Source organism: Lacerta agilis, chromosome 9 (assembly GCF_009819535.1).
Source record: "Lacerta agilis isolate rLacAgi1 chromosome 9, rLacAgi1.pri, whole genome shotgun sequence".
In the NCBI taxonomy this organism is placed as follows: domain Eukaryota; kingdom Metazoa; phylum Chordata; class Lepidosauria; order Squamata; family Lacertidae; genus Lacerta; species Lacerta agilis.
In genome coordinates, this window is record NC_046320.1 from 37,006,466 (window position 1) to 37,030,452 (window position 23,987).

A 23,987-nucleotide genomic window follows, 5' to 3' on the forward strand; every position below is an offset into this window, starting at 1 on the left:
AAGTTCTGCTTCAAGGTCACTGTGCAGCAAGTGGCAGCCTCTTGGCTCAGTTTAACAGGACATCAGCCAACTCAAAGCAAATTGCAATTACACTAGAAATTACATTTGGACAAAACAGGAAAGCTGAGCCTGTTAAAGGAGGCAGAATATTTGCTTTGAGAGAAAGTGGGTTGGTAGGTGATTGGAGAGGGTGGAGGCAGACATCTGATTTTGAACTTGGCAACCCCTCCAGCTGGTTTAGTCACATATTTTCAGCTCAAAATCTATTTGGCCTTTACAACAGCCAAAATAAATGTCCCTTAATCACTTCCAACCTATTAACAGATGGGTAAACAGCTTTTATAAATGGGGCATACAAAATACTTCACTATCAGCCAAAACTAATTAGTGGCAATAGCTGAACCAAAATGTATAATTCAAGTAATATATATATCAATGTAGATGAAAGTACAGTTTATTTTTTAAAAAAAGAAAAAGTCATTTCAAATATTATGCCTTAGAAAAATCACAATGGGCTTCATTTAAACCTGATGAATTTAGAATTCTAATTTGTTTCGACTTTTCTTCTACATTAAGGCACAATCCAGTAGTGAAGATCTGCCAGTTGAAGGACTACTGTACATATAGTAAGGGCAAGGGCCACCATTTGAGGGCCACATGCTGATGAGCAGGAGGGCCAGAGGCAAAAGTTGGTAGAACAACAAATGTGCATTTGAACAGGAGGCTGGTTTCTGTACTCACCCTTCCCCATCCTCCTTCCAGGCAAGCAAGAGGCATTATCAGAGTATAAGGACACATTCCAGCCAGGGAGAAACACTTGGGGTGCGAGGCAGGACCAGTCTTTGCATTATGCTTATTAAAATAACTAATTAAAAGCTATTAAAAACAACGACTGGGCACTAACTGAGTTGTACAGAGGAAGTCTGTGGGCTGACATTTCTGGTCTCTATAAGTTGCTCTAGGAACCTATTTTGGCTGAAGAGTGGTGTAAAACTGATTAAAAAAAACTATTACCCTGTTGTTGTTCTCCTCAGTTTTCAGTCTACTACTTCCAACAATGTGTGTGTATGTATGTATGTATGTATGTATGTATGTATGTATGTATGTATGTATTATGCAGTCATTAAAAGGGTTTGTGTGAAGCAAAGCATAATATAGATTTAAGGATGATCCTCCTTGTATTCAAATTAGTCACATAAATTTGGTGAATGTTGGGGCGGTTTCAGAGTCTCAACTTTAAAAAGATTAGAGGAAATGGGTATAAATTGCAACATTTCAAGGCCTACTACTGGTTTTCTATATTTCCGTGGAAATGTATATTTTGTTAACATTTAAATCCATCCTTGTTTCCATATATGTTAAACTTTTTTCTGTTTTTCAACAAAATATTTTGTAGGAGAAGGCGTACGCTCAGCATAGTTCACGAGAAAGTCAAAAGGATTGGGCCACACTTGGATATCTTTGAAGCTTTCAAAAACCTCCGAAGAAAACAAACCAAGGATAAATATATTTCATCTGCCATTATTATTCAGAAAACAATCAGAGGATGGCTTGTTCGTTGCAAAATGCACAGATTAAGGCTGAAGGTATTGTATCAGAAGCTAGGTAACATGTCATGGCTAGGATTGCTATGCTTAGGCTTAACTATGAACACAGCATTAGGTAGATCAGCTGACCATGATGATTTTTATGCATTAATACTATCCGGGGCTGGCACTGCCATGAGACAAGGCAAGGCTCTGGCTCTGTGGACTGTGCCCTGTGGCCTGCGCTTCTTGGCTTCCTCCTCCTCCACTATGCACGTGCTGCCTGTGCCCAAATACCCACCTTCCAGCAGTAGCGGGTGGCAGTGGGGCACCTGGGCAGATGTGGTGTGGCTGGTGCACAGCAGGGGTGGAGGTGGCGGGAGGGAGTGCCTCTAGGGGCAAAATGTCTGATTTGTTGGATGGTAGATCTCTCTCTCTCTCTCTCTCTCTCTCTCTCTCTCTCTCTCTCTCTCTCTCTGTGTGTGTGTGTGTAAAATAAATAGCTTGATATGGTATAAGGCAGCTTTCTATGTAGCTTAATGTATACTGCCAGAAGCCACAATCTCAGTTAAATATAATGAAGGCCAACAGGCTGTGCCCTTTATTTAAACATTTGTACAGGGTGGCGCTGTGGTCTAAACCACAGAAGCTTAGGGCTTGCCGATTGGAAAGTCGGCGGTTTGAATCCCCACAACAGGGCGAGCTCCCGTTGCTCGGTCCCTGCTCCTGCCAACCTAGCAATTTGAAAGCATGTCAAAGTGCAAGTAGATAAATAGGTACAGCTCTGGCGGGAAGGTAAACTGTGTTTTCGTGCACTCCTCTGGTTTGCCAGAAGTGGCTTAGTCATGCTGGCCACATGACCCGGAAGCTGTCTGCAGACAAACGACGGCTCCCTCAGCCAATAACGCGAGATGAGCGCCGCAACCCCAGAGTCATCCGTGACTGGACCTAATGGTCAGGGGTCCCTTTACCTTTACATTACAGGTATATAATGGTTTGCATATAATGACAAGTATGGCTTAGTGTGAATGATCAAGTGTGCAGTTATAGAAAATGAAAATCACACATGCTTCCTTCTTCCCCAGTCCTGCTGATGCCATGCTATCCAGACGTAAGCAATGGTTTGTGTTAGTATTATGTGTGAACCCAAGGTCGTAGTTTCTCTCTCATCTAAACAAACCATTTGTTCTTGGCTTGTTTGTTTGGGGAAGACAAGTCACAAACCCAGGTTCACACATAACTCTAAGCCAAACCATGACTTCTAGGTAGTGTGATGGCAGCAAGGCTGGAGGAGAGGCAAGAGAGATATGATTTTTCAATTTGTGTGTCCCCATTGTTACTCGTTCATGCTTGGCTTACTATTACATGAGAACTGGGTCAATGTATAGTACCCCATATCTGGTTGTAGTTAACGGTAATTTTTAATCCACCTGCATTGCTTTTGAAGTTTTTTCTAATGTTGCTTTACATTGTCTTGAAGTTTTATGAGGGGGCAGTATATAAATACTTTTATAACTAATTAAAATACATATAATATCTTGCACATTGGTCTTGCACATTGGTAATATTTTTCCTATCAAAATGCTAACACCTGTTGCTTCTCATTGTATTTTTTCACTTTTGCTTTGTAGAACTTCTACAATAGTTTGAACAGACTTTGATACTTCCCTCATCACATTCATTTATTATGTTTGTGTGTGTCATGGTTGTGGTTGTACATACTTGTAAGGGATTTGTCTCTGTTCACCACCTCTAAGAGTTTCTTACTTTACACACTGATAATTTATAATCCTTTCCATTTTAAATAAATGTAAACAAAATATTTGTGTAATTGTAGGCTAGGAGCCATGGACCAAATTTACTAGCTGTCGTAAAGGAATATCGCAAAGTGATGTTTCGCATTAAACGCCGATGTGGAATCTTGGATCCAACTACACCACTAATATTTGATCAACTAGAAGACTATCTTGACCACAAAAGATGTATGTATTGGTTATATTATATTATATTTAAGAGCAAACCATTATTGAAATTGCAGTACCTCTTGCTTTTTAAAATGCTGTCTATATTTCAATATTTCAGATTTCCAGAAGATGCAACTATCTCTTGTGCTTTCCAAAGCTTACAGTATTGTCTCAAAGACCTTTCCACCATAGATGAAATACAGACTTATGTATTAACATTATGAGACTCTATGGGGGGTACCATAGCTCAGTGTTTTTCAACCACTGTTCCGTGGCACACTAGTGTGCCACAAGATGTTGCCTGGTGTGCCGTGGGAAAAATTGAAAAATGACTTTATATATAGTCAATATAGGCACAGAATTAATTTTTTTATCATTTTCTAATGGTGGTGTGCCTCGAGATTTTTTTCATGAAACAAGTGTGCCTTTGCCCAAAAAAGGTCGAAAAACACTGCCATAGCTCACTGGTAGAGCACAGGTACACTGTCCCAAGTTTCCTGTTAAAAGGATAAGGTAGCAGATGATGGGGAAAACCTAGTCTGAGACCCTGGGAAGCACCTGCTGGCCAGTTTAGACCGGTGTAGTCAACCTGGTGCCCTCCAGATGTTGCTGGACTACAACTCCCATCATCCCCAACCACTGGCTATGTTGGCTGGGGTTGATGAGAGTCCCAACAACTTCTGGACAACACCATGTTTGTTACTCCTGATTTAGGCAACACTGGCCTAGAGGGACAAATAGGGAGCTTCCTAGTTAATTGAGCACAGAAATGCACAACTGTGTGTTGTTCTGCCAGGTTCTATGGTTAGAACTGCATGGGATGGTGGGAGTCCTATATCTTCCAATGCAGTTCACCACCAAACAGTAATAAAGCACAGGGGGTGGGGTGGATTTAGTGATTACCATTAGAGTGTGGGAGAGCTTTGCTGAAAATGCTGTCCATTGTTTTGTTGCCCGCCCGTCTGCCCTACTCCTTTCTCCATATGCTTCTTCCACTCCAGTCTGGTATCCAAAATGGAAACTGAGTCCAGCTGGAGGGAAGTTTCGGGAAAGGGACTCAGGGGATAGGGAGTGACAGGTAAAGGAAATATTCAGCATCCACTTTGCCCTCAGCTTCTTCACTGGAAATTACTATGCACTGCTGTTTGGTAGCATTCCTAGGTTCACCACAGTCTTCTGTAGTCCTGTGCTAGCTCAGCTCCAATTTGAATGTTATATCTCCCATATGGAAGCTGCCTGTAAAGTCTTTCCACATGAAAGGTGATGGTCACAGCATGTAAAAGCAACTTACTGAGTGCCAAGGGCATGCCACGTTTGCATATCAGTGTGGCATATCCTTGGCAGGAATGGCACTGGCACACAGGAACTACATGTGACTGAGGAGACACATGCATTAGCAAAAGCTGAAAGCTGATGTGCACTGTGTGGAGTGCTGCCAAGGTCTTCTTGGCAGCCTCCATTAGGAGGTTGTAATGTTTACATTGACCCTAAGATAGGAAATGATGGAGCAAACTGGCAAGCGATAGGAAGCGATGGAGCAAATTGGCAAGTCACTCAATCTGAGTATTCGCAGTGAGTTAGCTTGAGAAACAGGCAGGTCCATCTACAAAGGAAAACGAGGCGCTTGGCAGGCATTTTCCGGCACAGAATATGGAGTGAACATATGGCCAATGTGGCAAAGCAACAGTCTATGCTTGATATAGCAGCATCTATCACACTAGCGATGCTAAATGATGAAAAGGGGGTAATAGATAAATATAAAGTATTACTTTGAAGTTAAGCAGCAGAACTAGTAAAGTAGCTGAAGTAGCAGTGATCATACCATTCTATGTTGACAGTGAATATATCTAGTGACAGTGAGGAGATCTAGTGCTGGGCTGGAATCTGCACCCCAGCAATTTTCGTACTATTTTCTGAATTTTGTGTGTGTGTGTGTGTGTGTGTGTGTGTGTTCCAATGATTGGGTTAGTCCTTGATGTGGATGGGTGTAGGTGAATTCTATTTGGTGTTGGTGTTACCTTTAATTTGAGTTGGCTGCTAATGAATTAAATAGCAGGTTGGCTACCCTCAGCATCCTGGTCAGGGTAGAAAGCTTGTCCAGTAAAATGAAATGAAAAAAATAAATAAATAAAACCCAGCGACTACCTCTTATTTAATGATAAGATTACCAAGCCCCCCCCCCCGTGCCCCGGCCCAATTCTTAGAATATGTTTACATCTTCAAAATATTAATGGGTACAGTTACACATAAAAAGGACGAAGATAACCATTTAATTTCTTATATCAGTACATGCATATCCAGGGTGTGTGTGTGTGTGTGTGTGTGTGTGTGACAGAGAGACCTGGAGCGGCACTCTCTGAATGCAAATTGCAATAGTGGAGGAATCAACATAGTGAAAATGGTAAATAATAATAATAAATAATTTATTTATACCCTGCCCATCTGGCTGGGTTTCCCCAGCCACTCTGGGCCGCTCCCAGAAGAATATTAAAAAGAATAATAAAACTTCAAACATTAAAAATTTCCCCAAACAGGGCTGCCTTCAGATGTCTTCTAAAAGTCAGATAATTTATTTCCTTGACATCTGGTGGGAGGGCATTCCACAAGGCGGGCGCCACCACTGAGAAGGCCCTCTGCCTTATATAGAAACAGTAGCAAGAAATATAGGCGTGAAATATTATTATTGACTAGGCGTGAAATATTATTTGTCAGGGACTGGATGGATACTGAGGGGTGGGCACCAGGAGAAGCAGGGTTGGAGATTGACTTAGAAGAAGGGATCAGTAAATGGGGGGAACTTGTAACAGCCAGAAGACAAGAGGCAGAGGCAGGAGAAGATGCAGGATTGGAGAGTGAAGGAGGCAAAGATAGGTCAAGCTAGTGGAGAGTCAAGGGCTTCTGCACCTCCTCCTCCTGCCCCCACTTCTCCTGCTCCACTGTCTCCCTGGACCATAAGGGGATTAAAGCGGGAGGAGGAGAAAGTTACAGAGGCGGACTCTTCACCTGCTTTTGTGCAGCCCAAATAGGGAGGATACAAAAGCCAAGGTTGGGGGCAGGGCCTCTCTGTTGCGGCAACTGCCTCATCAGTTGCACACCTAGGAGTATCTCAGAGATATGGGACTGATGGACATGCCTCCCCCTGACTTGTAAGTGTACTTTTGACAATGACGAGTTGATTTCTCACTCTGGACATTCCATGCCTGACAGCGCTGTGACATTATTGGGAGCAGGTGGACTGGCACTCCATCTGGGCAAAGAGTTGTAGTCTGTAATGCAGTTTAGCCAAAATGTTCCCATCCTCACTATTAGAAATTAGGTTAGATGTAGCAGATTTAGCTGCCTCAGGTATGGATATATGACAACATTATCTGAGTCAGGTGTAGGAGCAGCTTTAAATGCCTCAGGTGAAAGCGTGGCAGCTTGGTCAGAAGCCACTGCCAACCCTGTAGCACCTGAATCAAATACTGCAAAAAAAATTACTAACAGGAACGTTAAAACTCAAAGGGGATTGTTGGAGAAACAGGGGAGCCAAACTCAATTCTGCTCTCTTGAGATTTAGACACAGAGGGATAAGTCCGGGACTCCCTGAGTGTTTGGTATTACCCATTATAAAACACAAATAGTTTAAAAGTACTGCATCCCCCCCCCCCTTTTAAAGCAATATCACAAATCTACTGTTAAAACATATATAAAACAAGCACACCACTTATAAAAAAAGTGTAAAATATTATATCTAGAAAGACTGTTCCTTTACCAAGGCACACACTTTTATATTACACTGTCTCAGGCTTCATAATCTTGTTTGGAGGTTCTAGCAGGGGAGCGCAGCTATCGTATACCCTTGACCGAAGAATGGTACACTCCTTCTATCTGGGATGGTCGTCCTCTTCCACTGAGCGCGCAGCTTCGGGAGGGACGCACATGGAGCGGTGAGGGAGGAAGGGGACACCCGCCTAGCCAGCCAGATCAGCCGAATCAACCTTGGCGATCAATGGGGTGACAGATGTCGCAGCCAGATCGCCCTCACATCCATCTCAAGCTTCATAATCAACAGCATTAACAAGAGGTCCAGTTATATAATTCTTTTATTGGACCTGTAGATCTTGGTGGCCACAGGCTGTGCCCTAGGTGATTAGTCACAAGAAAGGAGCACTTTGGCTCTTCCGTTTCAGCTCGTTCTTCTATTGCTTGATGGTGAGAAGAAATGCACAGCCTTCAGAAACAGAACTTGGTGACTCAATTCACTTCTGCCCCCAGTAGTCATATCATTCCCATGCAACTCTTTCAAGCATGGTGTCCCAAATGTTTTCTTAAATGAGTTCTAGTCCCATTTCAAAAGTCCTGAAAGGTTTGAAACCCCACAAAGGTGTCTACCAGTCACCAGAGTTCGGAGATGAGATGAAAGAAGAATTGTACATATTTTATACATTCAGTTTTGATGAGCTAGCAACCATGTTGGCCTGAGTGGAAATAGAGCTTGATTTCACGTATGGAGACGGCGTCAGACCTAAGTTTCGAACATCTTCTCATAAACACTTATAATTGAACCTATATCTCATCTGGATATAATTCTGTATAACAACAGAATACATTTATTTTATTTTGCTCTGAGCACTTATGGCTGTTGAATAAGAACCACTCAGCTTTAGAAAATCTTTTTGAGTAGCTAAAGCTGATCCATAAAATAAAATTAAAAATGTACCCTGTTCTTGAATCTGTGTTCACACTGACAAACACATGGAGTCCCCTGAAGAAGCAGGCTTTCCCATTCCTTTTAATTAGGGATACTGTATTGTGGGAGTTCACCTGAGCCTGACTTGGATATGACATTTCAGGGTTCAAAAACCCCACCTCAAATTCCCCCGCTCCAGAGTTAGAAAATAACTCTGAGAGAAATAAAAAAAAACCTCTAAACAAAAGAGAGGATCTCCTACACCCTCCTTCTTGCTTCTTCTACTTCCCTGGCCTCCAAAAGCCACCACCTACTCCAGCCCTCCAAAGCACTTCTCTGTTCCTTCTCTTGTCCATTGGTGAAGAGCAGGACCACCAGTGGAATCAATGAAAGATGAGAAAGGAGAATTTCCCCTCTCTCCAGTTTTCTCTCCCTCCACTCTCCCATTTATGCAATGAGTTATAGTCAATGGGAGGGTTAAGACCTGCAATTGCAAGAGCTCCTGGAAGACCATTTCCCAAAGTATAAAAAAGTAAAGGACCCCTGACAGTTAAGTCTAGTCACGAATGACTCTGGGGTTGTGGCGCTCATCTTGCTTTACTGGCCGAGAGAGCCTTTACTGGCCGAGGGAGCCGGCGTTTGTCCGCAGACAGTTCTTCCGGGTCATGTGGCCAGCATGACTAAGCTGCTTCTGGCGCAACCAGAGCAGCGCACGGAAACGCCGTTTACCTTCCCACTGGAGGGGTACCTATTTATCTACTTACACTTTGATGTGCTTTCGAATTGCTAGGCTGGCAGGAGCAGGGACCGAGCAACGGGAGCTCACCCCGTCGCAGGGATTCGAACCACCGACCTTCCTATCGGCAAGCCCTAGGCTCAGTGGTTTAGATCACAGCGCCACCCGTGTCCCCCTCCAAAGTATACTGCACCCCTATACCATGCTATGTGTGGATGACACCTTATTCCACTCATTCTTTGCTTTGTATAATTTGTTTTGCATTTGAGAAGGTAATGCAACTATGCTGTTAACTTTAATATTTTGAAAAATACTACTCACAAATACTGTTTATTTTATATATTTTTTAAAAAATCTGATTTAAAATGATATGAAAAATTCAAGATTTGTTAAAGTTCTCACCTAATAAAAATGTACATATACATTATTTTACATTCTAGTTTACGAAACAATGTTTACCAAGAGAGACTTCTTGAAAGAGATGGATAGAAATGAGCTACCTAAATTCTTCAGAGATTGTGGCCTTTTCCCAACCCTGGCTGAAATGAACAATACAATGAAAATGGTATTAGAAGGTAAGAGATTTTCTGGATGTTTTTGTTCAGAGGCAGTAGAGAATGCTATTCTTGTGGAAAGGGGAGTTTCAGTTGTTGAAGGAATGGGCACTTTGTTTATTTAAGTAATGTTTAGAACCTACATTATGCTGCTGAGTAATTCAAATGAGGCAGTGGTAGTTAGGGCTGTATAAAAAACGAAAATGGGCTTGGAACCTGACTCACTTGGACATACGGGTCACCTTGCCCCCAGAGGCTTGGACAGACATTGTGCTTCATCTTGGAATTGAGGGCACCTCATTTCCTGAAGACGTGGATGGCTTCTTTATTGACTAGAATGAGAACATCAACAAATGCCTTCTCCTCCACCATTGAAGGAAACTACAGGCAATGTAGGCTCTTCTCAGGGGATGAAGCCTGCTATATTTCAGAGAAATAAGTGTAGAGGTTTCTAGGCAAAGAGAGCATTTGATTTATTTATTTATCACCCCCCCCCCCCCCGCACTGTAGTTTTGTGGGCAACTTGTTGTGTTCTATGTCATGAGTGTTGTGTGGCTGTGCAACATTTTCACATGCATTGTTAAGTGTAGTGCTTTGTGCGCTCTGTAAAACCATATCTGTTAGTAAAAATCCTCAGAGGACAAGCCACCTTAATCTTCCAGGCATTCTAGTTTTTTTGTATTTGTTGTTGTGGCTTTACCTTAAGAGCAGTGGTGGATGAAGGTGGATGAAGTAGATGAAGTGGCAATACCATATTCTGTTCCTCACCCCCACCTCAAATAATGCTACCTGGCTGATGGAGCTCATGGTTTGCTACAACGCTCTCCCTTCAGATGTCAAAGAGATAAACAACTACCTGACATCCAGAAGACATCTGAAGGCAGCCCTGTTTAAGGAAGTTTTTAATGTGTTACATTTTAATGTATTTTTAATATTTGTTGGAAGCTGCCCAGAGTGGCTGGTAGGGTTGCCAGGTGTCCACTATTTGAGTGGGCAGTCCACTTTTTTCACATTATGTTCACTATTTCCCCCCACACAAAACAGTGGACTTTTTTTTTATTCAAAAGCTTTATGATGAAATGGTATTTTAATACGTGTTAAAATGTTTGTAAGAAAATATATAATTTAATTTAATTTAAACCCCCCCCCCCCGCTTGTCCGCTATTTTTTGGAAGCAGACCTGGCAACCCTAGTGGCTGGGGAAACCCAGCCAGATGGGTGGGGTACAAATAAATTATTATTATTATTATTATTATTATTAGCGGCCTGTCTTGAGTCTAGAGCAGGCTTCCTCAACCTCGGTCCTCCAGATGTTTTGAGAATACAATTCCCATCATCCCTGACCACTGGTCCTGCTAGCTAGGGATCATGTAAGTTGTAGGCCAAAAACATCTGGAGGGCCGAGGTTGAGGAAGCCTGGTCTAGGGTATGATTGGCGCTGAGAACCTCTTGGGTGGGCAGGTTTGTGTGGCAAAAGGTGGCCTATTAGATATCCTGGTCCCAAATCCTATAGGTCTTTAAACATAATAACCAATAGATTGAATTGTGTTAGGAAACAAACAAGCTACCTAGTCAGCCAGTTGTTTTTCATGTGTCCCTTCTGAGCCCATAAACGTGTAAATAAGCAAATATTCACAAAAGACAGTAAGACTGCATTGGAATAAGTAACTCAGGAAGAGTAACTTGAAGAAGATTGACAGTAACCCCCTTCACACACAAAGCCATGTGAAAATTGCTCTCCCATAGCAATCATGAATGATATGCCCTGCAGCTTTCAAGGGAAGGGAGCTGCATAGCAACAGACAGGAGAATCCACAAACTTCTTGATAAGGTCTGATCAAGAAAAAAGGTGTGACGGGTTTCTTCTATTTGGATTCTGTATTACTGGTCAGTTGACTGTAATAAGTATCTGACTGGAGCGGAGATGACACGCAAGACCCTTTAGGAATGCATCCAAAATACTCCTCATCCTAATTTCTCCCCAAATTTTTGGAATTTTGATTTGTGAATGTGTTCTAACTGTGTGTGTTTTCCCCCAGTTCCTTGATCTTGTAATCTGTCCTGATAATGTGTTGAAGGGTGGGATATAAATATCAAAGTTTTCTTTAAAAAAATATCATCTTTAAATATTCATCACCATTTGCTGTGTTGAAAAAGCTTCTGCTCAAAAGGGCATGGAGGGATGATAGCTACTGAAGCTGTGCAAAAGCTTTAGGCAAGGTGCAAATTTAAGGTAAATAGTACTGCTTCACTGGGCCACATTGAAAGTAATATTCATAGTGATCCACAATATAGACTCCCCCACCTCCCAAAGTTTTGGAAGTGCCTTGGAGCTCTGAAAGCGTGGTGTTTTATTTCCACTTTTTCAGGCCAGCACCTCCAAGCTCTCCATAAATTAAAAGAAAACAAAAAACAGCAGAGTGGGGGAGGCAGAGAAGGTGGTGTATTTCTGTGACTGGTTGTTGTTGTGGGATGTGAAACACAGAGCAGTCAAGTACAACATCCCTAGAGTGGACATAAAAAGGGGATGTCTGGACCAGCCAGTCGGAACTTCCTGTTTCCTCCTAGCTGGGACAGACCTATGCAGGTAACAAAATACCTCAGCGGAGGCCACTATCTCTCTTTCTGACTTTATTTGTCGAAGAAACAACTTCTGCTTAGCCTAAGATGCCCCTTTCCTCGAAAGCCAAGAGAGGACAAATATTACCTTTGTAACTTAAGTCTGCCTTCTGGGATCCATTTGTGAACAGAATGTGTGAGTAAACTCTTTTTATACTTTTATAGAATACTGTGTCGTGTCTATCTTTTTATGAGGGAGTAAAGGGGAAATTACCAAGGAAACTTATTTTAGAGGCGTTAGCGAGCCTGAGCAAACGCATCCGCTGTGCAAGTTTAAAAAGGGGAATGTTACTCTGCTAAATTGTAGAACTTGTTAACACAAGTTGGAAAGGATATAATCAAACAATATATCCTCTCCTGCACCCCTGAATATTCCCACAGTTGTAGATTCTGGAGCTCTCCATTTACTTCTGATCATAGTGGTTTTGGGCATGAGATAGGCTATGCAACTTTCTCTCCTTATAATACCAAATGGCCCCCAAATGACAAGCATTTTAAATGCTTCTTGGAATCCATTTTGATTTGTCAGGTTTATAGATCAGGATGTTTTCGTTTGTTTGTTCCCCTGGTTTTCTGCTCAAATTTTTGTTTCTGTGTTTCTTTTTTTTGCTGGTTGGTCTTGTTTACTCTTTATATGAATATTGTTTTAAAGTTGGATTTCTGATCTCCATCTTCATCTTTTGATGGGCAAGTGGCTTAAAATATTAATATAAAAATGCATAGTTCCAACATAGTTACTTTAGCCACATGCACTTAAGTCTTTGGTTGAAATTCATGAGCCATGCAACCCAATCCTGTTCATGTTTATTCACAGATAAGTTACCCAAGTGTTCATAGGACTGCAGTCTTCAAAGTATAAAATTTTACCTGTATCATTGATATACAATGATACCAGCACAAAGCCATTCATGTTTTTTTTTTTTAAAGGTTGGGTAAATTATTATTTGGACAAAGGGAACTCAAATCAAGTGTTCTTCTGCTTCTTTGGGAATGTTTTGACACAGTTATGCTTTATTGTTTCCAGCAATAGCTTCAAAGGCCATAGATGAACTTTAACTTGAATTTCTAGCAGCCTTGGTTGGTTTACATCACAATTTCTGTGTAGTTAAAATGTTTTTTTTTTAATGCCGGGCAAATCTCTGGGGGGCCTCTTTAAAAGAGCTAATGTTCCCTTTGGCACTGAAATCCACTTACCTTAACTGACTTCAGTTATATTTCAACCTGATTCCTGGTGTCACAACGGTAATGTTAATTGTAGCATCCCAAAGGCTCTTAGTATTCATCAAATATTTGATTTACATTTTCTAATAAGGCTTTTGGAATGCATGAACAGGAAACCTGTTCTCTACCATGATTCCTACTACTGTCTCCTTCATTAACATTGCGAGTTGTTTTTTCTAAAGTAATTAAAATATGTAATTGAATACACTAGAATAATTTTGGAAAATTAGTTTAATTATTCCACAGGTTCTACTGGGAAACATTGCATCTTTTATTATAACTGAATGGGTAAATGTGGCTTTTTAAAATCCCACTTGTATTTCACTAGATTATTTTTTTAAATCATTTAAGCAAATCCTGTGGATAGGCAGGATTGTCTCATGGTTCTCCATAAAAGTACAAAAGTGCTGTCGGATAACTTTCCATCTATACTGTACCTAAAATCAATAGCCACCCAAGTTACTCACTCACTCCTGCCCTTGACACAATGCTCGTGTCACTCCTGCCCTTGACACAATGCTCTAGATAGATAAATAGATAGATGCTTGATAGATAGATTGATACTTTATTGTCATTGTACATAGTACAATGAAATTGTCTAGGACTGATTTCAGCATTGTATATTGTGACTATGTACTTTTTCTGAGGCAATGGCAGTGAGTCTTTCCTTTTCAACTGGAGCTACAGCAACTTAGTTCTTAAAAACAAAACAAATGCCTGATCCTTCTAAGGAGACCTATATGCTTAATCAAGCATCTATGTCTTGGGTAGGCAAATTAAGGCCCGGGAGCCGGAGCCGGCCCAATCGCCTTCTAAATCCGGCCTGCGGACGGTCTGGGAATCAGTGTGTTTTTACATGAGTAGAATGTGTGCTTTTATTTAAAATGCATCTCTGGGTTATTTGTGGGGCATAGGAATTCGTTCATTTCCCCTCCCTCCCCAATATAGTCCGTCCCCCCACAAAGGTCTGAGGGACAGTGGACCGGCCCCCTGCTGAAATAATTTGCTGACCCCTGATCTGTGTGCATCAAGCATCCAAGTATCACCAGAATAAATTAGATAAATATCAAAATATGAATCCAATGCACTGTACATCTGAGTGTGGATGATACCTACTTGCATTGCAATGCTTTCTTGTGCACACAGATGCTTATACATTCAAATGTATGGTTCTCATGCACACAGAGCATAGCTGTCAACTTTCCCCCTTTTTTAAGGGAAATTCCCTTATTCCGAATAGGATTCCTCGCAAGAAAAGGGAAAAGTTGACAGCTGTGACACAGAGGGCTGTATGTGTGGAGACCCAGTATACATGCTCATTCTCTCTTTTCTTGCAAGGGAGTAATTATGCAGCTTTGACCTCCCTACAGAGTTTGTATTATAGTCTACAGAGTGGAATATGTATTATACTTATGGTGGAGAAGGCATGCTTGTAGCTCCTTGGGGGAAAGAATTAAACAGCCAGATAAACATTCTCTTACTTTATCTTTCCAAGAGACAAGCCAAAATGTAGATCTTCATAACTACTATATAGAACTTTGTACTCAAAATTCTTTCTAAGTGAATGGCTCCCTTAAGCAAACTATATTAGGAGAGGTAATTTATGTGAGAAAAATGGATGCCAGCTCCTCTTGCTGGGCAACAGCCACAGCTTGAGTCATCTCCCTCTTTTGGCACAACTCTTATACCTTTCACAGTTGTCTGACCTGTAGAAATTTAGCGGGTGAAACTTTTGAAGGCATGGAGCTAGGCAGATGAGGAAATTTCTCTATATGCCAAACTGCTATTAAGGGCACTGCGCTGGAGCAGCACTGTCAAAAGAAAAAAGAAGAAAGTTAGCAACCCTATCCATAGCCTTTTGAATTATAACATGTTTTTTTTCAAAGTCTTGAGTTATCAACAGTGGTGCTGAGAAACCTAATGGAAGAAGCATAACATTACAGGCTGTAGCCCAATTCCAGTCCAGGTCATGTAACCCCCCCCCCCCGCCAGCAAGTTGCTTTCAGAGGGCAACAAGGCTGGATAAACATTAAGCAAAATAAGCTTGTGTTTAGGCAAACCCTCCAAGTGCCCCTATTTTCCAGGGATGTCCCTGATTTAGAGAAGCAATCACAGTTTCTGATTTGATCCCGGAATGTCCCACTTTTCCTTAGAATGTTCCTATTTTCATTGGAGAAATGTTGGAGGGTATGGAGTTATCCAACCCCCCAAGCTCTCTGAAGGCAATCCTGCATAGGGAAGGTTTTTTATGTTTAATGTTTTATTATGTATTTACATATGTTGGAAGCTGCTCGGAGTCCTGGGGCAACCCAATAAGATGTGTGGCGTATAAATAGTAAAATTATCATTATGGAATGGGATGTCTCTATTTTCATGGGGAAAATGTTGGAGGGTATGGTTTAGGGAATCAAGGGAAGGGGGGCACAACATAAATTTCCCATTGTCAGATTGGCATAAACACATGGTTTTTCCTTGGTGGATCATAGCAAATGCTTTATACCAGTTTATAGTGCATAGCAGTGCCAGCACCTCAATGGTTTGCTTGTTCCATTAGATGTAACGAAGGGATTAGTACAATGTATAACTTAGTAGCTTAGTAGTGTATTACACGTCTTCAAACAGAATTTTGCTTTTGTGGACAAAGCAAAACTTTTCAAAAAGCTATTCAGAAGTTATTCAGAAATAAATTATTAGTTTTTCTAAACTGCTTAGTAAAGAAAAAGAGTATGCCTGCCTGATTGCAACAACATACACAGTATACGTTGTGTGGCTTGTCCTTTAAAACACTCTGAGTTACTTACACGGCACTAAAAAACAACTGTCCTTCTCCTCAGGTTTACAATAATGTTTGTGTGTGTGTGTGTGTGTGTGTGTGTGTGTGTGTGTGTGTGTGCCTGTATTACACACAAAGGAGAGTGCTCTAAAGGAATGAAAGCTGGCTGAGTGCTTCTATTCACCTCTAGTCTACCATTCTGTGTTCTGGCAGCTGGGACCCTGTGTGTAGACTGAACACGTAGCATCACTCGGATAAAGGTTGACCTTTGCCATCTCCTGTCATATTATTGCCAGCGAGGAAATTCTCTGTAACCTGAGCCTCCCACGTCTACTTAGCACTTGCTCTGCTTATGACAGAGGGAAAGATGTTTAACTTAGAGGATAGAATAAAGGATTTTTTTTTTGAATTAAACTTTTCCTAACAGATTATCAGGCGAGGAACTGGTGATCTTGAAACAGGAACTCCAGTGTCAGCATCCAGGCACCTTACTGCTGCTACCACTATATTACTCTGTAAGCAAAGGGAACAGCTGGCCGGATCTTTGCAGGTGTCGGGGGGTATAGTGTATCTTTCTGCCCTTGGAGAATCAAGTGACTTGAGGAGCCAGTAGGCTCCCTTACATAGCCGGGCTGAGCTGTTCCACCATCCCTGATGGGAAATTTTTGTGTTGGCACAACTGGGGACATGAGTGCTTTCTGCAATTCTTTGTTCCGTGCTCTAGGATAAAACAGGAGGTGCAGGAGGCAGTGACTAGAAAGAACATGCACAATAAAGAGTGTGCCATGGTACTGCCTCTGCATAGCTTATGATCTGCTACTTCTGCTTCAATCAGGCAGGCAGGCAAGAGATTGGTGTCTGGGAGTGCCCTTTCTGATTGCTGTAAGGCTCGTATCTGCTGGTCGTTGTTTTCTGTTAAATCCAATTTTATTAGACAAGAAAAAATCCATTTACAATGTAGTTACAAGCATTGCCTGCGGGATGGCATTAAATGGGCAATGAACAGACCATCAGTGGTGATTCCTTCTGTTTCCCCAAATGGAAAGAGATAGCCTAGAGTGCCCTTATGAAACACTGTTTCATCTTAGTGTAGCATGAGCGAGTCATTTACTGCATGGATGATAGTGAAAAGGTAATGGATTGCATCTGGAGCAACACAAAGTGTGGACCTACAAGAAAAGCAAGGGAGCTGCCACAGATATTACCGTGATCAATTCTAAGTTATCTTTGGAAAGGGAGAATGCAAAAGACACTGTAGTATGGTTGTTTCCAAATCCTGAAAGTGGAGGAGAAGGGAACAATTTTTTATCTTCAGCAAGAAAGGCAGAATTGGACCTTCCACGTGGCTCATAGCTTCATAAGCTTTTGGCGTATGAAGAGACAGACATTTTAAGTGTTTCATTAGTTACTGCCTGCAGTGTACACAGCTGTGAACTTGGAAAAGAAATAAGGATTATTTTCATGAAGGAACCTTCAGTAGCATTTTTGTGTGTGTGCGGGGTGGTGGATTACTGAAGTAAGCTATTAGTCACCTGCAACCAAATGATAATTAACTGGATCTTAAATATTGCTGTGTCTCTCAGTTTTTACTGTAGATTAGACTAGTCAGTAAATATGTGCTCTGTATTGTAACAGAGCTATGCATACACTTGTATGGATGCAAGTTACTGCAAGAGAAATAACACACACCAGCTGTTGCACTTGCAGTGAGAAAAGCAGTTCAAGAATACAAAATTATCTTCATTATGTGCATTATCAAAATCTGATCATGCTCTAACAAGGGTATAAAGGTGCACAGCATCTTCAACAGCAGATCTTTATGTATTTATTTATTTAAAACATTTTTATTCTGACCTTCATAAAATCATTACAGGGTGTCTTACAACAGGAATATAACAATGCAATAAATGTAATCCATTACAATTCAATAAATATAGCAAAAATAGCAACAGCTGACCAGTTCTTAATAATTGTTGTTAGTGCAGCCACATGCTACAGAGCAGCTTTGCTAGTCCTGTGCTAGGCACATTGCAATGCTCCTTATATTTTCCAAGCACCTGTCAGCCTGCTGGCATTGAAACTCTTAGAAGGTGCTGCACGAGGGACTTTGACGGGGGTTGGGACAACCCACCAGTCAATCATCTGCCAGGAGATTGGCAGGTGGGTTGTCCTGTCCACCTGTTAAAATTGGTCCAAAGGGGTGGGGACAGATGAGGTGGGGACCCGGCCTGCTTAGCCAAAAAGGTCTGGCTTAAATGGAAGGTGCTGCCTTTTTGAGACTATACCAATGGCCCTAGGATAGGACATAATCTAATCTGCTGCAGCTCCACGCTGCCCTCCTGTGCAAGTCCCAAACACCGTTCAAGACTTTTGGGCCATTTACACTAATTCTCAGTTATGGCTGATGCAGATGGGCAGAGCCTCAGGGTCACACTCCTGACACCAGTATGGCAGTATCTCACCTAGATGGGACAGGGCAGCAGTGAGATTAGGGTTGTGCGAATGTACTAGTAGGTGCACCAGGTTGGCTCTGTGTAGCCCTGACCTCACCACAGCTGTGCTCAGCCCCATCCTCATCCAGGTAGATTGAAGGTTCCTCCCCAGTGTCAGGAGGGCAGCTCTGTGGCTCTGTTCCACCACACCAGCCACTGCTGCTAATTCTAGTGTATGGCATACAAATTGAACACACATTTGTGAACACTCATGCATAAAGAATCTGTGAAAATGAAAGAAGTGGTGAAAGTCTTAAGGTATTTTTTAAAAATGTATCCATTCTTTCATCCCTGCTAATAGTTTGCAATATTATCTGTTAATTTTATACAAATAACAGTTTGGATACAATGGCTCCAGTTGAACATTTAAGCTTAGTTCTTGGGGAATAAGCCCTATTGAATATACCAGGGTTTAATTCTGAATAAGTGGGCTGTTAATTTAACATGTTCTTTCAGCCATATAGCATAATTAGCAATATCTAAATTAATGGGTGTACTCTGACTTGGTTGGATATCGCTCATTGTCTACTGGGTTGGGTTTTTTGTGAGGTTAAAAAAGTGTATTCATTCTGAAAGACAATTACATGTAAAAAAATATTACCTTGCTTAGTTGAAAAATGATTTCAAAACTCCCAAGGGCTATATTTACAAGAACTTGCAAACTAATCAAATAGGTCATTTTATTCATTGTTACTCAGAAAACCCAAAAGCAAAAGCAAGCTTGAAAGTCTTTAAAAGATATTCAAATCCTCGACAGTTGGAGCACTTCTATTACAGTATAGCCAAAGCAATGAGTCAGAAATTTTTTGAAAGAGGGTTAAGAGCTAAAACAGCTGGATTGCTGAATGGATGGCAGGAGGCAAAGGTTGAGACAGCTTGAATCTTATTTTCCACTGTGATTTTGTACTGGTAGGAAGTCTACTGGACGGGGGATGAAATAACATGCTGCAAAATACAGAAACTGCCCTGTGGCATCTTCTGTACAAATATATACATTTAGTTTCTTCCATGCTCGGAAAGGAAAAAAGTCAACCCACTGCTGAGTTTGTATGGTGTAATGCATGCTATTCCTTCTAAAGCCACATTAAAGATTGCATTCTATTTCAAGGAAGTGTTTACAGTTAAATATTGGTAGAGATAATGAGTGTTATCTGACACTTAACTCCTCAGAGATCTGTGCTCTCCTCTGTAGCCAAGGGCACCTTGTCACTCAAGGACAGTTAGGGGAGGCCAGCTGGAAGGCGATGGAGATAGAAAAACACGTGTCAAGGATATGGACATGCCTCACTAAAGTACAGTGGGGTCCACAGATGCCTTTGCTCATATAATTCCTTTTCCTTGAAATGGAAGGCCATGTCTTGTTCACTGACAAGTAGAAGGCCAAAAAGAAGTACCGGTATATAAATAAACAGCAGTATTAGTAGTAAAAAAAAAATGAGGAGGAGAAGGAATTGGGAACCAGTGTTCCAAAGACTTAAGACAAACTTAACTGTATCCTTCCCACCACTTCTGACGTTAAGGAGACACATCTTGTTTCTTTCTTTATGCAGAAACTCAACTAATTACGGTCAAGAATTATATAGTGAAAGCCTGTTTCTAAACTAGATAACAAGACGCATTTGCAAGTTATTCTAGCTGTGATAACTTGCAACATGATTTTATATCTAGGAAGTCTGCTTGTTAGTAGAAACAGTGATCGGGGTTTGTAAAAAGAGTTTTATTGCAATCATGCACAAAATACAAACAAGACACAAATTAGTAAAAATGCGAATAAAGGGCCTTACATCACTTTCTTTGCTATCCATGAGGTGAGAAAACATGCGGGAACACCTGCAAATAGAAAGCTTTTAAGACAGCCATATGTCCCATATTAGTGGTGACAAAGAGTCTATGAGATGAATAGTACCAGCATGAGAAATGAAATCCCACCATACCACATAGGTTTTTATACCATAAATATACTTGTAGGTTGTGCTGTAGACATCCTAGCTGCTGCCAGTCACCATGTGATAAATTTTTTGGAATTAAGTTGTTGAGTATGTTTCTCCCATAGATTCAAGGGTGAGCGTTGCAGTGTCATCGGCACAGAAGTCTTCAAGATCTTAAATTTCTAGACTGCCCTTCATCCGGGGGCAGTTTACAATGCAAAAACACAAAAATACATACCATAGTAACAAACGAAAACGATATCCCCCCACACTTTAAAGGGTCATAGATTGTTTACTTAGCCAAAGGTCTGGGAGAAGAGGAATGTTTTTCCCTGGGGAGAACATTCCACAAGCAGGGAGCCACCACAGAAAAAAACTTCTTGTGTTGCTGCCTCCAAAAAAGGGCACCAAATGATGACTGTAGGTCCAGATCAGTTCATATGAAATCATTATGGTGCTGCCCTTAGATATTACACGGGGCAACTGTGTCAATATGTGATGCCACCTGTGAATATTCTGTTATACATTCAAACATAGATTTATATGGCTTAGAATACTACATGTTATTCCATTTACTGTCCAGTATGGTAATACTGAAATCTGTTTTCCAGAGTTTTAAGACCTGTGAGGTATCTGGTTGATAAATTCAGTAATTCCCTATATGCAGCAGAAACTAATCCCTTTCCTGAGGCAACCTCATTCTACAACATTAATTCAAATTTAGTGAGATCCCTCTTGGCATGTGCCCTCAAGTATTGATTCACCAATATTTTTGTGAGCTTCTAGTCATCTACTTATTTTCTATAACTTTAATTCTATGGGCAAACAGCCTCAGTCACAGCAGACAATACAATACTTCCATTCTTTTATTCCTGAAACAATTGATAAATTAGTAAATTTGAATGGTTGACTTGCAATCTTGTGTAATTTTGGATACATTTTTTTTTAAAAAATGAAATTTGGTACCCACTAATATAGACCCCTATTCTTGGCCTTAAGCTGTTAATGCCGCAACAGTACCTAAAACCAAAAATTCAACTTTATTTTTTAAAAATGAAGTTTTTATTGGTTTTCCTATTTGGAAAAATAACCTAGAAGTTATTTTACCTGCTAATCTTCTGGTTTGGTGAAAAGGTAGATGATGGCATGAATAATTAAACTAGTCTCCTACAAGTCCATTTTATGGGTAGGGATAAAAAAACTCCCTTTCCATTCAGTACCCTACTGGTGGGTAATTAACATTTCTGTTAAGTTCTAATTATAGTCCTTGTATCTCAGCCATTATGCTAATAGTGTTATTCAGTAGTATGTGAGATTGCATTCATTATCACTGGTGAGTTAAACCTTTATTAAAGAAGAACTCCCTCAGGCCCCATTCTGGAGTTAAGTAATTATTCATTTGGTTTTATCCTTGCAATTAGCTTATATACTGTAGTGCTCATTATTGAGCTTCTATACCTCCCTGAACAAGATTAACCCACCATGGTAAATAACAGCTCCAAAAGTGCTGCTTTTGAAGTATTTTATTATGTAATGAAATAAGGAATTGCAATGCATTGGTGCAACATCCTCCTTCCCCACACAGTGAAAGTGAAGGAAATTACAGTTCTGTGGGACATTTTCGACTCAAGTTAAGCTGCAGAAAAAATAGATCAGATCAGATCACAGCCATGGTGAATCCAACTGTTAAGATGATTGAGCTCTGCTTTCCGCCAGTGGCCTCCTTATATTGCATTAGGTGGGTGGAGGTGTGGGCTAGGAAAATGAAGCAGAAGTAACCCAGTTCTTGTTTAAAAGATTTCTTTGTTTTATGGACCATCCCATCATGGTCTTCTCCTTGTTGCAACTTAACAATACAAAAATACTGTTTCAAAATGGAAGTCTATTAATGGTTCCTACAGAATCATTACAAAAATTATGGCATATAGTTGGATGATGAAGCTAACAAATTTTGTGTGCTGTAGACAAAACCCACCAGCAAAAGAAAATATTTATGTAATGCGGTTTCTGACAGTATTGGATGCCAGCATAATGCATAATATCATGATTATTATATCACAGAACCCATAATATGTAGACATATAAATCCTATTTAATGGAGCTTACTTCAAGGTAAGTAGAGGTTCGCAGTCTTAAAGTCTCAGCTTCATGGTAATTGTCTTCTATGCTTTTTTAAGAACACAAATGCTTTTATTCATTGCTTTTTTTCTGGGGGTATGCATACCCCTAAACATTTTGTGAATCTAAGTATGGCCTCATTGAGGGCCAGTATTTCAATATTAGGAAAATGAGAGTACCCCTAAACTTTTTTTATATAGAAAAAAAGCACTGCTTTTATTAGTGGGGGGAAATCCAAGCTTATAAATTCTTTGGGATCCCAGTACCAAATTGTTTAGGGAACGATTCCCATGCCACATTTCTGTTTTCCAACAATTTGCTTCAGAAAGCTTCTTCAGTCTTTCCTCAGGCGACACCTTCAGAGTTCATGTAGCTCCAATGCATTCTTTTCTTTTGTGGAATCTTAAATGAAAGTAGTCCTCTTTTTCGATAAGCATTATAGAAATACCGGTAGTAGTAAAGGAACTGATGATTCACAGGTTATTCTGTAAAGTTTGTTTCAGGTTTTTTGTAGCTTAGCATGACCACAACACATGGTGACAAATATAGTTAGGGAGAACACTGTATTGAAAAGGCGATTTTCAACACTTTCATAAAACTAGAGCTATTGTAGACTTGGTTACTTAGCCATCCATATTTCATAACCATTTTTTTCAACCCTTAGGGATTCAAAAATTTTGTTCCCATGGTAATCTTGGATTCTGAAAATACTCATACTTTCCATAAATGGATAGTAAAATAGTTTAAATAAATGACCAGCTGTCTGGTAGTTAGGCATATATTTGATTTCCATAAGACATAGAAACCTACTGCTTCTGCCAATCAGAGGAAATGAAAGTAAATCAGTCATCAAAGGTATAATATGTTAAACATTTGCATGGTAATGACCTCTCTGTCATTAGCAGATCCTTTTCTTTTTATCAGCTTTACTTTCATCTGTCTATCTGTCTATCTCTCTCTCTATATCTATCTATCTATCTATCTATCTATCTATCTATCTATCTATCTATCTAATCTTTAAAGGACTTCAACTTCTATCTATATCTTTAAATGACTCTCTCTCTCTCTCTCTCTCTCTCTCTCTCTCTCTCTCTCTCTCTCTCTTTCTTTCTCTTTCTTTCTCTTGGCTAAGCTCCAATAACATACTATCTGTGTACAGTCCCATAGTATATATACAGAGCCTGAAGAGGATGTCAGTGGGGGTGGAGGGTCAGTGGGGGCGGAGGAAGCCCCAAAGAGGCCAGAGACACAGCAGGCCTTTGTTTAAAATCCCAGTGGTTTTAATACATTCCTTTATTATAGCGAGGTCTTTGGCCCTTCCATACATACCTTTGGTAGTACCCTACAGTAGTTGCTGTCTGGCTCCCCCTGGATTTTTCTAGAT

General features: G+C 40.6%; 1 protein-coding gene across 1 annotated transcript in view; it reads left to right on the forward strand.

Annotated features, from left to right (window-relative positions):
* Window positions 1-23,987, forward strand: part of IQCM (IQ motif containing M) — a 74,844-nt gene that overhangs the window by 24,699 nt on the left and 26,158 nt on the right. The window contains exons 6-8 of the mRNA XM_033160814.1: window positions 1,397-1,586; window positions 3,364-3,508; window positions 9,339-9,473. Coding sequence (XP_033016705.1) covers window positions 1,397-1,586; window positions 3,364-3,508; window positions 9,339-9,473 — 470 coding nt within the window. The remainder of the gene's footprint in view (window positions 1-1,396; window positions 1,587-3,363; window positions 3,509-9,338; window positions 9,474-23,987) is intronic.